Source organism: Pseudonaja textilis, chromosome 10 (assembly GCF_049901715.1).
Source record: "Pseudonaja textilis isolate UNSWEBS1 chromosome 10, rPseTex1.2, whole genome shotgun sequence".
Lineage (NCBI taxonomy): Eukaryota > Metazoa > Chordata > Lepidosauria > Squamata > Elapidae > Pseudonaja > Pseudonaja textilis.
In genome coordinates, this window is record NC_141999.1 from 16,702,780 (window position 1) to 16,720,085 (window position 17,306).

At 44.6% G+C, this 17,306-nt stretch overlaps 1 protein-coding gene across 4 annotated transcripts in view; it reads left to right on the plus strand.

The window, feature by feature from the left end:
* The first annotated feature begins 4,482 nt into the window (after positions 1-4,482).
* The window catches only part of KMT2B (lysine methyltransferase 2B), a 66,870-nt gene continuing 54,046 nt past the window's right edge, over positions 4,483-17,306 (plus strand). For all 4 annotated transcript variants that reach the window (XM_026702395.2, XM_026702397.2, XM_026702396.2 and 1 more), the window contains exons 1-2: positions 4,483-4,826; positions 16,264-16,339. In XM_026702395.2, the coding sequence (XP_026558180.2) occupies positions 4,497-4,826; positions 16,264-16,339 (406 nt within the window). In that variant the 5' untranslated portion in view covers positions 4,483-4,496. The remainder of the gene's footprint in view (positions 4,827-16,263; positions 16,340-17,306) is intronic.

Below are 17,306 nucleotides of genomic sequence, written 5' to 3' on the forward strand. Positions count from 1 at the left end.
ACGTCGTGGCTGCTGGCGCTCCGCCCCGCGGCTCCAAGGCGTCGGCCCCGCGTCTGGTGACAGTCGCCCTTGGAACCGCGAGGTGGAGTGCGCTGGCCGGGCCGGCAGCCTCCGTCAGGCCAGGCTCTCTTTAGGAGCGGGCGGGCCCCTCTTCCTTCAGGGCCCGCTGCGTTCTCGGGGTTCTCCGCTCGCCCCTGTTTTGCTGTGTCGCCCCTCTCAGGCTGTGAGGGTGAAAGAAGACCCCCTTTCCTTGGCTTGGCGGTCTTTGAGCCTTCATTTGCCTAACCCAACTTTCTCTTATTTTGACCAAGCCGCTTGAGGGAATTCACTGGAGAAAGCAATTATATTTGAAAGCGGTAAAAAGAAACAGGCTGTCAAAGAACACAGTGGGTGGACGCCATCAAAGCTGACACCGGCCAGAGCATAGAAAAACTCACAGAAGTTTTTCTCAAACCCACAAAACTTTAACCTCAAACTGTCTACCCTGGCCCTCACTCCATTGCTAAGAGGTCTGTAGTACATAAGTACACTAGCATGCCTACCGTCCCTGTCCTACTGTTCCCATTTATTGGAACTCATTATGTATATACTTATACTTGTTTATACTTATATGTATATGACTTATTAAGTGTTGTACCTTATGATTGACTCTTGACAAATGTATCTTTTATGTACTCTGTGAGCATTTGCACTAAGACAAATTCCTTGTGTGCCCAATCACACTTGGCCAATAAAAGAATTCTATTATATGGTATGCTACCCATGAAGAGTGCTTGGAAGCTACAACTGGTATAGAACGCAGCAGCATAAACAGCGGGAAATTCAAAGTAGATAAAAGCAAGGTTTTATACTTAGGCAAGAAAAGCCAACTGTACAGATAGAGGCTAAGTGAAACTTGGCTTAATGCCAGTAACTGTGAGAGGGATCTTGGAATCCTGGTGGACAGCCACTTAAATATGAGCCAACAGTGCATGGCAGCAGCCAAAAAAGCCAATGCAACCCTAGGCTGCATTAATAGAGGGATAGAATCAAGATCGCATGAAGTTCTAACACTGCTTTAGAAAGCCTTAGTAAATCCACACTTGGAATACTACATCCTGTTCTTGTCACCACAATATAAAAATATGTTGAGACTCTGGAAAGACTGCAGTGAAGAGCAACAGGAATAATTAAGGGGTTGGAGGCTAAAATCAATGAACAGTTACAGGAATTGGGTATGTCTAGTCTAATGAAAAGAAAGACTAGGGGAGATACATGCTTGACAAACTAAATTAAAACAAAAAATAAAAATAAAAGTAGGGCAAGATTGGAAGATGTGGAGAAAGCTGGCCCCCGTAGAATTGCCAAGAGTTGGACGTGATTAAATGGATAACATTAACATTGGAGGTTTTAAAGAAGAGATTGGACAATTATTTGTCTGAAAAAGTGTAGGGATTCCTGTTTTGGGGGTGGGTTGGACTAGAAGACCTCCAAGGTCCCTTCCTACTCTATTATTGTGTTGTGATCATTATTTTCTATTGGTGGCTTAATAAAAGCCCGGCCTAATGGTCTGACCAACTTTCCACATTCAATGAAGTGTTGATGTTATACCAAGAAGCAGGCTCAACCACTTGAAGGTGCAGGTTCTATCCAACAACAAAGATCTGGCCACATTTTAGGAAATGTTCAAGTTGTGTGGGATTCAGCTCCCAGAATTCCCCAGCCAGTAGTGTATGCTGCCTGGGGAATTCTGGGAATTGAAATCCACACTTCTTAAAGTTGGTGAGGTGAAGAAAACATGGCTTACTCGCGGGCTGCGGGCCAAATGGTTCACATGCTGTCGCCTCCCCTGCCCGGTTTAGCGAAGAGAGCTAAAAAAGTCCCGATACGTCACATGATGTGAGTTTGACACCCCTAGTTTAAGACCCATGTCTGGCTATTAATGTTCCAGGCTGTTCTCCATAGCCAACTGCATATGCCATGTTTCTATATTGTAGCTTGAAGCTCCTAGAAACATAGTCCCTGTGGCAGTATGGGAATCGCTTACTAATTACTAAGTAATTCTGGTGAAATACAAACTTGCAAACTTGTAGCGTGAGTTTTTGTGGCTGCTGCAGAGTGACTGGTTTTTTCCCCGCTCCCTCTTCTCTTTAATCCTTTATTAAAGGAGTGAAATTTCTAATCCCAAATGTCTCAAACCCAAGATTACAGCCACTTCTTAAAGCACATGGAATTGAAGCTCCTTAATTGGGAGTTTCAGTGAGGCGGTTGCTGCTTAAAACGAGTCGCCAATATGTTCATTCCTTGTGAGGGATTTTGAGATTTAGTCCAGCCTCCTGCCAAATCAGTCCTTCAGAGCTCATTCATTCTTAGTCTATATCCTTCTTCTGTTTTCTTAAACTAATGATAAGAAATGTTCGGACCAGAGTTCCCCAGCTGGCTAGGGAATTCTGGGAATTGAAGTCCACGCATCTTAAAGTTGCTAAAGTTGAGAAATTGGATTAGGAGGGGGGGAAAAGGCTACTTTTAGGCTGTATGCTCTCATCCCAGCCCCAAAATTGTATTGAAATATTTTCCTATGCAAAGAATATGATTGCATTTAGTATATTGCATTTAGTATATACACTAAATGTGTATTTTAGTTACATCAAAATCACTCAATTTTTTTTAATAATCACCTGAACCAACAAACATCATACAATTATGAAAGTGCCAGATGTCTGATGTGGAAAATTTCTGACGCTGGAAAATTTATTTTGCTCAAGTTTTCCAGACTTGATCTCAAAAATCCTTCCAATATTAATTTTCGTAAGTAAACCTGTATCTCCACAAGAGCCAGTTGCTTACTATTTCTTTGGATGTAATGCTTTGTTTAAAAAAAAAATCAAATATCAATTTTTAAAAAATGAAATATGTCAGCTGTTTCACTGCTTTGGAGGATTTTCTTTGAAATGCTGTAGTCACTATAGTTTTACTTGGCAGTAATTATTACTGTACACAATTGTATGTGTGCAGATGTGCACAAATTATTCGGATTAGTTGCAATGTGCAGTAACTAATTAGGAACAAGACACAATTTACGTTCATAACAAGCAAAATAAGATTTAGAAAAGGCAGGATTGAACCAGGCCTGCATTTATGTGCCTAGACTGTGAGTAACATTGTGATTCTTGATAAAAAGGACTACAATGTAACTTCATTGAGTAGCAATCCCAGGCCAAAAGGTCGACAGAAGGTGAAAATAAGGCAGAAGGCAATTTTTTTTAACCTAATGACAGCCAGTCTGGATAATAAAACTTTCAGTTTGAACTCTGTTGATCATAACAATGCTTTTCTCTTGCTTTCAACATTATTTGGGGCATTTGTTGATATTTGATTTTTGTCTGAATGCCTAGCTCTTTTTACGTGCAGGATAATTCTTGCTATTTTGCTCATAGCCTCCAGCTCTGTAATGGGAAACTCCCTTCTGAATTGCCTTAGGAAGTCAGAGGTATCCGTCCTCCCTCTTTTCTTTGGAGCAAATAACATAAAATGAACGACCCAGTTCAGAATTTGTCTAGTTAGGATTTGATAATATTTTATACTAGATTGACGCGTGGTTTTCATTCATTCATTCTTCAACTTTGAAAGTTTTGAAGCCAATAGCTGGTTGGGACCTGGAGGCATGCTCTGACTCAAACTGACCCTGTCAAATAGAGAAGCGGAGAGGCGAGATTGGACCACCCGTCATTACTGCGACCCCAGACATGTGGGACTCTTTGCACGGTTGACTTGCAAACTCATTCTTGCAGGCAGCTTATCAAGGGGAGGGGAAAAAAAAACCCTTTTATAGCTTCTTCCGGGATTTTACACGGCATTGATCGCACGGCCAAGCGGAGCTTCTTCGCAGACTACAATTCCCAGCATTCAACGGAAACGGGAATCCAGCCTCGCACTGCATCCTGGGACCTGTGGTCTCGTACCTGCATCTCAGGCTGAGCGCAAAGGAAGTTCAACTTCTTATTAGCTGGTTTAAAAGACTTCTCTTGCAACAGTTCATGGAGAGAGCAATAGTTACTCCGCGTCATAAAGCACAGGGGAAATCCGAATTTTGTTCTTTGTACAGACATTTTAGCAAGGTCCTCCGACCTCTCTCTCTCTCCTAAGCGAGCGACCATTACGCCCGTCTCAATCGTTCACCATGCCCTAAGGGCCGTTCAGGCTCGAGTGCGGCCGCGGTGCCCGATGGGAAACCTAGTCTTTCCTCTTTCACCGCTTCGGTCGGACTGCAGAGCGCCAAGCAAAGCCAGGACTCTTTCCCCCACAATTCGCATTACGTCAGAAGGGCGTTTCCGGCCCGCGGCGCCCGACGGGAACCGCGGTCCAGGAGTCTCGCCCCCTCCTCTTTCTCTCAGGGCACAGCTGCCCGACGCGGGACTCGCACTCCCAAGCTGCCTCGCGCCCGCGAGCTGGAGGCGCTGGTGGAGGATTGTTATTGTGGTGGCCCGGCCCCCTAAGAGTCCTCTCAGTGTTTAAAGATGGCGGCGGCGGCGGCGGCTGCTGCGGCGGCAGCGGCGGCAGGAGGCGGCGGCGGCGGCGGTAGCGGCTCCTCCTCCTGGGCCTCGGTGCCGCGGGGCCGCTTTCCGGGACGGCCCGGCGGGTGCCGAGCGCGGGGAGCCGGGGCCGGCAGCCGCGCGCGGATCTCGCTGCTGGCGCCGCAGCTGCTGCTCTGGGCCGCCTCCTCCGGAGAGGGCGAGCGGGCCGTGTCGGCGGCGGCGGGGGACACCACCCTGGGCAGCCTGCTGGGCCTCAGCCGGAGCTGGCGCCGCCTGCAGAGTCTGCTGGGGGAGAGCAGCGAGGAAGAGCCGGTGAGATTCCCGAGGCGGCGGCGGCGGCGGCGGCCCTTTTGACAAGGAGGGCGGCCCTTGGCGCCACCGAGCCCGCTTCGCTTCCCTTCCCTTCCCTTCTCTTCCCGGCCGGGCTGAGCGGCCCGTGCACGCGGCGGGTTGACCTTTCGGGCAGCCCCCCTCTCTCCCTCCCCTCTCTAAATATACCCCCCCCCGTCTGTCTCCCTCCTCCCAAGTCGGGCGTCTCCTCCTGGGAGCCACGGGGCTGCGGTGCTCGGGAGGGAGGGCGGGCGGGCGGGGAGGTTCCTGCTCGCCATCCCGGCGTCCAGGCAGGGAGTGTCGTGGCAGCCTTTCCTCCCTGGATCTCGAAGGGGACGGAGCCGGTTCTGAGCCGGGCCCGCGCCTCCCGCACGTGGATTGCGGCGCTTTTCGCTCAGGGGGAGCGGCCTTGAGGAGGTGTATGGGTGGGTGGGTGGGTTTCCAGCATTATGGGCCCCGGGCAAAGCAGTGTACTGGGACCCCCACGACAACTACTCACACAAGGATGGGATGAGTGGCTGATGTTGCACCTGTGTTGAACCATGATTTAGAAGTTTTTCCAGTATTAATTTATCTTAAGGCATGTTAGGATTAATTTTTTTTTTTTTAAGTGCAGCAAAATGGAATAAATATGTTGCTGTATTTGCGTGATACAAGGTGCATGGGAGGGTTAACATGCTCAGATTAGTATGGGGCCCCTATGCTTGTGGGGCCCATGGGCAAGTGTCCATCGGGCCCATGTGTTAGAGACAGCCCTGACTGGACCGGCTTGCCTTGCCCGGCAGGCTCCAGAAAGTGACTTCTGCTGGCTGGGTTTAAATGCTACCGAGGGGCTCCTGGTGGGTTTTGATAGCTGCTGACCTAGTCCGGGCGTGAGATTGATCTCCCCACCCCCCCCATTGCCCCACTTTCCCAGGGTGCTTCCCGCTTCCCAAGAAAACCAGGCCCTGGGAATTGCAGCTGAGCTAGCAGGGAGCAATCCTGGAACTGATGGCCTGGCTGCTTATCCAAGCCCGCTCCTCCCTTTGTGCCGCTTTGGCATGGCAGTGTGCAACTAGTTCAGGTGTGATGGGGTAGCCATGGTGAACAGATGCTGTCCTCCTTGGGGGGAAAAGCGAGGAGGAGGAAGAGGAGGGGTTTGCTTCCAGCCCTTGTTGTTTGCAGAGGCAGCTGTTCTCTCTTTTTTGCTCCTAGGTGCTCTTTAATAGGAAGGTGGCTCTTTGGGAGAGAGGGAGGAGAAGGAGGGCCTGTTCCTGGTTAGTTGGGGGGTGTGGTGCGTTCAGACATATGCTGCCTTTGTTTCCTCCTGGATTTTCCAGAGTTAACTCTTTGAACAGTCACCTACCGCAAAGGCTTTCTCCTCCTCCTCCTCCTCCTCCTCCATTCTCCTGTATCTTGATCCTTGGAGGAACCAGCTTAACCGGAGAAGTCCTCTCATACAGCTTCTTTCAAAGCAGCTTGGCAGATCCTTGTAGGATTCTAAGGAAATCACAGGATTCTAAAACAGTCCCATGATTCCTGAAAGGGCTGGAGATTTTTTTTTTTTTTTTTGAAAAAAGATGATGTTGCTTGCTTCCAGGAACTTCAAAAAGTTACTTGGGAACATCCAGGAAACTGGAAGTGTCTAGGAAGTGCCGGAAACAGGCTGGATGGTGGCTTGACTTTCATATATTTATGGCAGCTCCTTGGGTATGAATCGCATTTCCATAATCTTAATCCAGAACTATATGGACGAGAACATTTAGCCGAAGCTAAGATTAGTACTAGGTGAAGGGATATCCTTTCCCTTGAAAGAGGTTATTGATATGGAAGAGCTTTCTGTCATGATTCCCACTTGCAGACTGCAATCATCCAGTCAATATACAGTAAAAGTTTCCCCTATTTCAGTTTGATTGGCATCAACCCTGAATATTTGCAACTTATCTTTCCCAACCCCCTTGGAAGCAGCACATCAAATAGGCCTTTACCAGCTATTTTTGTATTTGGGGCTGCTTGCCGTTGCTGATTGCAAAAAGATGGATGATGGCTCCCTGACAGGTTTCAGAAGCCTGGTGACATCTAGTCTTCTAGAAGAAACTAAGGGAATCAATCCTAACAGGAAGTTTATGTGGCCTTTGGCATAGGTCACTGCTTCCTAAGGTGGAAAGCTTTACATGAAGGGTCTTCAAACTTGGCAAGTTTAAGACTTGTGGACTTCAACACCCAGAATTTCTCCTCCAGTCATGTTAGCTCAGGAATTCTGGGAGTTGAAGTCCACAAGTCTTAAACTTGCCAAGTTTTGAAGACCCTTGATGCAAGGCATTCGACCTTAGGAAGCAGTGACCCATGCCAAACAATTCTCAAACCTTTTACTTGTGGTCTCGTTTCAAAGGCCACATCAACTAGGATAGACAGTGACCTCAGGCCTATCATGGCAAAGCAAAGCAGATACCTACTTAGTACTTCAAGTGGGATTCCTTTCATTACCTGATGCAATAGCCATGGTCTCTGTGGTCCCAGATGAAATATTGTAAGCATGACACTTTTTTTCCAGCTATCTCACATCTTTCACAAAAGACAAAAGATGTGCCGTGTTCATACTTCTAAAGCCACACTTGGAGGGTATCTGCTAGAACTCTTTTGAGGATGATTTTGTCATCAAGGTTTTTCTTCCCCTTTTGATTTTGTCATTTGGGTGTAACTTGACGGTTGTCCTGGTCCTTAGTGACATCATTTAGCTTGCATGAGAAAGACTCTGAGGGTTGGCCTCTTAAGCCCTGTTTTTATTCGTTCTCCCTTAGCACTTGACATCTTGTTAACAGCATGCAAAAGAGCAACCGGGGCGTTGGATTTGTGAAGTAACATTTTAGGTTGATCATTCTAGGTAGGCAGAAGACACTAGAAGGCTTCGTACTGCCTTTAAAACTGATGAAAATTAATCTCAGTTGTGGGGAGTTTGAACGTAAGCCTCTGCCTCTTAAGAGAAGGTCTATATAAGATTTACCTGGTTTGCTGCTGGGCATAATACAGCAGCCAACCCAATGAATATGGAAAGCTTGCAAACAGGATTTTTGTTAAAGAATTGCATGATCTTTGATTTTAGAGATTAATATATACCTATCCGAATTAGTGATGATTTGCAGCCCAATCTTCTATTAGTGCCATAGTCACCTTTATGCTTAAATTGATAGCTGTTGGCCACATCTGGTGTTTAGTACATTCCATAGCTATAGTTGTACAAACAAGTATATTTTTTCTGAATAGTCACGAATCTTGTGTGTAGCTTCATCACATTCACCATCTCAATAGGAAGAAAAGTGTTTCTCTACTTTTTCCTTTTCTGTAATTTCTCCCTCGCTTTTTCTTTCTTTTTAGTTTGTCCTTTCCTTGCCGATGGCTCTTACCATGATCCTTGCTTAGTGTAAACAAGTATGTAGAACTTGGGAACTGAAAGATTCAATTGTTCTTTGTCTCTGTTCATCTATGCAGTTTCTGCACTTACGGACCAAGCAGGCCTTAATTAGAGTTCCATTAATAATGGTATATACATTTTCCTTACAAGTTACATTTTCCATTGCAGCCAATTGCCTGACAATTACACATTTCATGCCACCCGATTCAGTACATCCTAAGATAAAATTCTAGTCCCCGGGAAATATATTTTACTATATGTCCCCAAACTATATAGACTTTTCATAGCTCCAGAGCTGCCTGTGGGCCTTATGGTATAGGAACTGCATGGACACTGCACTGCATATCCTTAAGTAGGGCCTAACAAGTTTAAAACCGGGAAAGGAAAAAAATCTATATCAGTTTGAAAAAAAGAAATCTTCAAAGTATCTTAGCTCTACCCTTGTGCTTCATCATCACTCTACTCATCGCATCTTTTTAAAAAAATTCCGATTATAGTGCCCAATTATCCAAATGTTGTCCTCTGCACGCTTAAAACCCTCAAGACATCCTGTGTGAATGACATGGATCATAGAATGCATCTCAGACTCGATTGCAATGGACAAGATTAAACAGAAAGCAAGTTTGAAAGCCTGTCGATCTAGTAAGGAAGTGTCATGCCCCTGTTAGAATCTGACTCCCAAGGGAGAGGAGGAACAGCCGACAAGGAGTGGGAGTGTGGCTCTGGAGGTTGTGGAAGAAACTGGAGAAGGGCATAGGCCGGCCGGGCACTCAGAGGAAGACCCAGGCTCATCCCCTCTTCATCCTAGGACACGCAGGGAGGAGAGGATAAGGGAGAGATGTGGTCTACTCGGGAGGAGAGGGCCTTGATCCTCTTCATGGGCTGCAGCTGTGACAATTGGATAAAAGGATGGACATGCATACGGGCGAGTGCTGGAAACAAAGCATGACATAATTCTAGTCTTTCAGTTCTTATCTGAGTTCTGGCATCCTTCCCAATGTGTGTGTTTTGATATCTGTGAAGGTCTTCAAGCCCTTATCCTGCCTTGTCTCATTAATTGCTTCAGTTGTGGTTTGTGTTGTTTTTTCTATTTATAAGTTATACGTATTTTGAGTTTGAATGGAAGTTTTTCCTTTTCGCAACTGTTTGTGGGGGAGTTTTTTCTCCAGTCCATGATAATTGGACCTTTGAAGCCAACTTGAAGGAATTAAAGGGACTTCACCTGTTTTTTGTGACTTTGTTGCTTTTGTATTCCACCCTGGGTCATCACAGGGAGGGTCATAGTATTTGGACCACACTAATACAGGTAGTCCTCAACATACAACAGTTCATTTAGTGACTGTTCGAAGTTGCAACGGCACTGAAAAAAAGTGACTTATGACCATTTTTCACCCTTATGACTGTTGTAGCATCCCCATGGTCACGTGATCAAAATTCAGCCGCTTGGGCACTGACTCAGTTTATGACGGTTGCAGTGTCCTGAGGTCGCGTGATCCCCTTTCGTGACCTCCTGACAAGGAGAGTCAATGGGGAAGCCCGATTCACTTAACAACCATGTTACCAATTTAACAGCTGAAGTGACTCCCTTAACAATTTTGGCGGGAAAGGTCATAACATGGGACAAAATTCACTTAACAGCTTGTCTCGCTTAGCAGCAGAAATTTTGGGCTCAGTTGTGGTCATAAGTCGAGGACTACCTGTGGAGAACTTATATGATTTCTAATAACAAGCTAACAACCACGTCAAGGTGACGGGTATTTTAGAGAAAACCAGAATCCTTCAATGTATTTCCAGTTTGTCCTAAAGCTGCTGGTTTCTACAAGTATAAATAACTCCTAAAATACAACTATTCAGATCTTTATTCCCCTCCCCGTGCCCCACTCTCTCACCCATAAGATGTAACCTCCTAGAGCTCTTTATGAAATACGCTTCTGGCATTATGGTACCAGCAGCCACTGAACCTCCATATTGGTACCATCCCTCTTTTACTGGGAATGCGTGAGCATCTATCTGTCCCTCTGCATAATGTGTCAGGACCCATAGACAGTCCATCCGCATCTTCTATTTCCTCAAGGCAGTTATATGTGGGTGGCAATGGGTATCTCATAAAAAAGCTTTTCTTCTTTTGAAGCTCCTGGGGAATAAGAACAGGTCTTAGGATGTGCTAATGACGGTTGATCAGGACTTAGACCAAATGAACTTTGAGGCAATAATTTTAATTCATGCAGAGATTAGGATGGATGAGTCTCTCATGTGTGGTTGCTTGGGCTCACCTGTTCTCTTTTATGTACATTTCACTCTACGCTTCTTTGTCTCTTAGAACTTTCACCTTTGCTGTAACTAGAATTTTTGCAGGATGAAATATGTATATGCACACCCATATTTAAATTGTTGGAAACATCATGATTTATGCTTGGTGTATGTGTGTATCTACAGTTACAGCAAAGGCAAAATGTGTGTGTGACACACACACACACACACACACACTGCTGCATCTCATCTGTGCATGCTTACAGGGGAAGAAACCCCAATCAAAGGTATCCAATTCACATTTGTTTCAGTTAATAGCGTTTTATGTGCTGGTTGCCTGGGGCGAATCATTTACTGTCCTCAGACAGCCCGGTGAATGGCTACCTCAGTCTAGCAAACTTCGATTGAAATAAAATTAGCGTAACATTTTTAGTCACATTTGTAATTCTCAAATTACAGCCGTTGTTTAGTGACTGTTCAAAGTTTACAGTGGCAGTGGAAAAAAAATGACTTATGACCATTTTTCTCACAACATCCTCATGGTCACGTGATCGAAATTCAGACGCTTGGCAACTGGCATGTAGTCATGATGGTTGCAGTGTCCTGGGATCATGTGATCACCTTTTGTGACCTCCTGACAAGCCAAGTCAATGGGGAACCCAGATTCACTTGAATGTTGCTAACTTAACAGCTGTAGTGATTCACTTAACAACTGTGGCAAGAAATGCCGTAAAATGGGACAAAGCAACTGTCTTGCTTAGCAAACGGAAACGTTGGGTGCAGTTGTGGTTGTAAGCCGAGGCCGACCCCTGGAGTCTTTCTCAACTGTGGCAACTCGAAAATGGCTGGACTTCAGCTCTTAGAATTGATATTATCCAGTATGTGTAATATTAATATTTCAGGAAGGGAATGTGCTTGGTATCAGTTCTTATTATGACTGGTTTCAGAAACATTTGTGCACGTGAATTTGAAGACCGTTTCTGTAATAATCTTCCTTTGAGTGTTGAATTTCCTGTGGTTTGCAGCTAGGTGCTTTAATTACTAGACAGAAGTTAAGGAACAGAAAGGAAACTTTTCCTTCTTAATTTTTTGTGCCAAAGAACTGATTGTCTGTAATCCATTCATTAGCCTATACAGTAGCATTAATTTTGGCCAGCGTGGATGAACTCCATTTGCCTCAGTATTTTCTGGAGCTTATTTTTTCCCATTTCCAAGGTGCATAAAAGTACAGAATCGTGCATGGGTTGAGACATTCAGCAGCCTTTGCCAGCTCAAGCCTATATGCAAGAGTGAATGAATCACATTCTTGCATGATATCCTTCTTTGCGCTGTATCAGGGTTGGAAGATGGATTAGTTGGAAGCTGGGGTGTCAGCCATGCCTGTATGTTCATGCACTGAAATATGTAATATCTATGAACATTCTGGTAGAACTGGGCTTCTCTCCTTTTGAGAGCCTGGTGGAACCTGCAAGTCCTTCTCAGAAGAATGAATATGAATACCATCTTCTTCCTCTTTCTCCTCCTCCTCCTCCTTCCTCCTCCTCTTTCTCCTCCTCCTCTTTCTCCTCCTCCTCCTCCTCCTCTTATTTCTGTATCTATATCATATATATATAAGTGAAAGACTCATGCATCATCACAAAATCTCCAGAACCGTAAAGCCTACAAACTTGAAATTTGGCACATATGTTCCTCTTGGCTTCTAGATGCTCACTAAGAAAGGATTTTTCGAAATGAGCATCAGAGCTTTAGTATTTCCAATATGATTATTAACACGCTCTGATGCTAAGGAGTTCTTCTCCCCCTCCCTGAAAAATGAGTTTCAGTTTCAGTGTTACTTTCACAGCACCAAGCAGCTTTAGTACCGAAAAGTTGAGCTAAGCCACGCCCATGCTCCTTGCTGTCTCCTTGCTCACACAGCAAATACTGTTTCAGCCCTCAACTCTCTCACACACTGACAGGACGCTAGCCAGATGAATACTGATGGATGCTAGGATGGTAGGCAGAGGCAGAATCTCCCCCCCTTATTTTCCTCCCCCAAAATTAAGCCCGGCCACATAGTTTCATAGCGAAACACAGGTATCGAGCTAGTATAAAATAAAATAGTTGTATTTTTCTCCCGAATCCAAGTTCACAGACCCTTTAAAATCTATTGATGGACTCCCAAAGCTTTAGGCTTTTACCACAGTACAACATGACCTATGAAGGGGCATGCATGACCTATGCACCTTAAATGCCTGCATATCATCTGATTCTGATGAGAAGTTGATTGATTCCTCTTAAAAGAGCTTTCTGTCAGCTAAAATTGTTCCAAGAAATGAACCGAGTCCCAACCCACCTAATTTGCTGCTATTTAATAAGAACACCTGCAAATTAGTTGCACCTTGCTTCGAATTTCAACAGGGAAGGAAGATAGGATATAAATATAATAAAAGCATTTAATGTGCATGTCCCCAAACAAAAGAATAAACTAGGAGTTCTGGTTTATTAAGTGGTATTGTGCCCCACAGCCTATTCATTCATTTCCTTTCCATGAGTTGGTGAATATCCTACATAGCTGAATGTTAACAAGAACCTGGGATTATGGTTAAATATGTTTAAAAAGCCAGATTTTGTAAAACAACAGTGATCCCTGGTTTGTAAATCTGTTTCTTTGTAATCCCTGGTTTAGAGACAATATTGTACTAAATGAATATGATTACTTTATCCATTTACTATACATGCTGCTTGCCCAAAGACACACTGCAGATTCCATCTTAATAAACCAGAATTCCTATCTTGTTCTGTACGATGGCACATCATCATGTATTGATTGATTGATCAGAATACAGAAGACAATAATAAAACCATCCATAACATAGTAGAGCAAGTAAGAAAGAAAATACAATTCCTATTTCTGTATCCTCTTTTAAGTTCATTTCAATAAGATCCATATTTCCAGTTCTCAGTTGTGGTGTTTTATTCGGGTGATGCTGGCTGGGGGAATTCTGGAAATTGAAGTCCACAAGTCTTAAGAGTTGCCAAAGTTGGACATTCTTGGTCTAAACCCGCTCGTCTTTCTTTTGTTTTCCCAAATCCTGCAATCCAAGGGTTCTAAGTGCTTCCAAATCGTTTCAGAAAGAAGCCTGGCATCTTTCTGGCATCATCGTCGTCGTCGTCAGGCTAGACTTTTAATTTCTTGACTGCTGCTTTCAACTGCAGGATTCCTCTCTGCTTCCTGTGTTTGTTTTTCAAGGGATCTGCCTGCCCCTCGCCAGAAGAAAATGCTGACAGCTCTTTCTATCCCCTGCTGAATAATAAGCTCCATTCGGCAACTCTGATCGGATGAGCTGGCGGGAGAGAAAAGTTGGAAGCATTTGTTAGTCAGGCACGGCTCATTCCTGTGTTCAGATCACTCCTGAATGACCTTAGCTGGTGGTGGTCACCAGCTAGAGAGGGCTGCTGTTGATTAATGCATCTGTTTTGGAGGTGAAGACTGTAGTTTGCAGCAACTGGCCGTTAACCGTCGCCATAATTGTTTGCCGTACACTTTCAAGGGTAGCATCTTGGGAGCACTGAAAGAGTACAGGTAGTCTTTCACTTACAACAGTCAATTTAGTGTTAGAAATTACAACAGCAGTGAAAAAAGTGATTTATGACCAGTGGTGGGATTCAAAAAATTTTTTTATTACCGGTTCTGTGGGCGTGGCTTGGTGGGCATGGCAGGGGACAGTTACTGCCAAATCCTATTCCCTCCCCACCCCACTAACCTGCTTTCCAGCTCCATTCTCCTGTGCAGGGCAACAAAACAAGAGCCAGCTGATCAGCTGGGACTCAGTGAGAGGCAGAGAATAGATGGGGGCAGGGACAGTCAGAGGTGGGATTGGCCGGTTCTCCAAACTACTCAAAATTTCCACTACTGGTTCTCCAGAACTGGTCAGAACCGGCTGAATACCACCTCTACTTATGACCATTTTTCACCATTATGACCATTGCAGATCACGTGATCAAAATCAGAGACTTACCAACTGACTCATATTTATGTCGGTTGCAGGGGTCACGTTGATCTCCTTTTGTGACCTTCTGACAAGCAAAGTCAGTGGGAGAAGCCAGATTCGCTGAACCAACCCCCGTAACCCATTTAACAGCTGCAGTGATTCGCTGAACAACGGTGGCAAGAAGGGGCAAAATTCACTTAACAAAGGTTTCACATTTGGCCTCAACTGTGGTTGTAAGTCGAGGACTACCCGTACGCTTGTATTTAGAAGCAGCTGGGACAGCCGTCGACGCCACAGCTACGAATGTAGAGATGCAACAATCCACAAAGATCACACAAAGGAGAACAAAGATCAAAGTAGGGGCAAAGTATAAGCGGTCGGCTTAATTTTGAAAAATCTGTGCCATTGATCCATTTGGATGGTTGCTAAGAATTTCCCTTCCCTGGAGAGGAAGGCAGAGACGAGAATCTCCCTGCCTGCTTTTCTCTCTAACCCTACAAACAGCTGTGTTTGACTGGTCTACCATGTGATCTTTAATCTTGAGAGAATATGGCCTCAAAACAGAAAAAAAAAAACCCTGCTCTCTTTGGCTCTGCTGTTTTCTTTCTTGATTTTCTGCAGAAACCCTGCCAGCTTTCGCCGAATCTGTACCTGATCTCAGCATACTTTCTTTCTTCCTTTTTTTGCCATCTGTTTCCCAGGTGCTGCTACCTTGACTACGTCTTGACAGTTGGGTCTGAAATCTAGTGATTTATCATGGATCACCTGTCAAAAGAAAAAAGAGTTTTCGGTCTCTTTGTAGAATTATTTTGCTCTCTGCTATTGAGGCCCAGGATTGTTTTGGCCTCCATTTTAACATCTGCAGTCTTCCTTTCTGAAACTGAGGACTAATCCACAGGCATTCAAATCTATTAAAAGCTTCTGCGTTGGGGAGGTGGGGGGGCAGCAGACAGTCGCTGTGACTTGGTTGATCTTTCAAATCTAAATTATAAAGAAATAAATAATAAAGACAATAAGATCCCATGCAGAATTATCAACTTGATCCTTCCTTTAGAATAGATTCAGCCTGCCACTTGTGTGGGTGAGACCTGTGTGTTAAAATGGCCAACTTTTTCTGCTGTATGTACACGTGGGCCTGGGGTATTTATTTTCCTCATTCTTTCCCCAAAGATAATGGGGAAAGTATTCCAGTAAGAGCTGCGATGGCGCAGTGATTAGAATGCAGTACTGCAGGCTACTTCTGCTGACTGCCGACTGCCGGCAGTTCGATTCTGACTGGCTGAATGTTGACTCAGCTTTCCATCCTTCTGAGGTCGGTAAAATGAGGAGCCAGATTGTTGGGGACAAGAGGCTGACTCTGTAAACCACTTAGAGAGGGCTGGGAAGCGGTATATAAGCTATGGCTATCCGAGAGTTGTTCCTGTTTTAGTAAATGTCTACGGAGCTTCACAACCATCCAGATCATGGTTGTCCCAAAGGTGCTTTTTCAAGAGTCGACTGGACTTTCTTTGTTTTTCCTTGAAGACGTTTCGCTTCTCATCCAAGAAGCTTCTTCAGTTCTGACTGCATTGTGACTGACCATTGAATTAGAACTGAAGAAGCTTCTTGGACAAGAAGCGAAACGTCTTCAAGGAAAAACAAAGAAAGTCCAGTCGCCTTTTGAAAAAGCACCTACGGGACGTCCTGTTTCAGTAGTGCTGGGCTAGGGGTGACTCTGACCGTATTCAGCACTATTGCCTGTGATAAGTATGGCATGCGCTCTTCCTGTTGGAATGACCGTGGTTACTTTTCTTTCTCCTGGCAGGAAGAGTTCCTGGGCTTCCATTCAGAGGACAACACTTTCCAAAGCCCGCTGCGTGCTGCTCTAAGGTCTAAAAGAGGTAAGGAATTTCTGGAGGCATCGGTTGGTGGTTTGCATCCTACCTGGCAAACGTGGTCTTCAGGGTTGGGCATGAAGATTCTCGTGAGAGTTTGATCTTCTAGCTTAACATCTCGTGGAGTTTTAGGGTTCTCACCCAAAACGTCATGGTGTATCAGTTGAGATGAGAGCATTGCAATCAGCAATAGTTGTCAGCCTTGCAAAGCGATAATCCCAACTGTTCTTTGACATTTATGCTTTGAATCAATTTTGAGTGTCCCACAGGTTTCCCCCTGCTGATGGGAACATATATGGGAGTTGTGGTTTAATATGTTGTGGGAACTATCCCATCACACTAATCATAAGATAGTTTCTCTGTAGTGGGGGTGTCAAACTCACGGTGTCACGTGACGTATCACGACTTTCCCCCCCCTTCGCTAAAATGGGGGTGGGCGTGGCCAGTGCCCATGAGTTTGACAGCTTCCTCCTCTATAGTATATTGTGTTTGTCAGTTTGAGTTTAGGGTCAAAAGGTCTGGACTCAGCCAAACTATAATCTCTGTACGTATTGTAACGTTCAAAGGCTGATTCTCAGTCAGAATGTGATCCCATTTTTTTTAATCCTCATGTGGAAGTCTTCATTTCTGACACTGTTAGTTGGATTTTTAAAGAACTAATATTTAATCATTTTAAAAGACAAGTTGCTGTCCCATACTTATATAGCAACTGGCTTCCTTGAAATTGGATATATTGCATTACAATGTAGGAAGGATGTTGTTCAGAACAGGTCCAAAAGTTGTTCTGTTTTCCAGCAGTTGTGTCCATGCACAAAAATCACATGAGTTGTGACACTGTATTTGAAGCAGTAGCTTTTCTAGTGGGTCTAATACTAGGATCTGGTTTTTTTGTATAAATGTGAAATGATTACTTCCAAGGACTCTGATACTGCCATTTTCCAAACTCGCTTCTAATATCATTTATTGATTCATC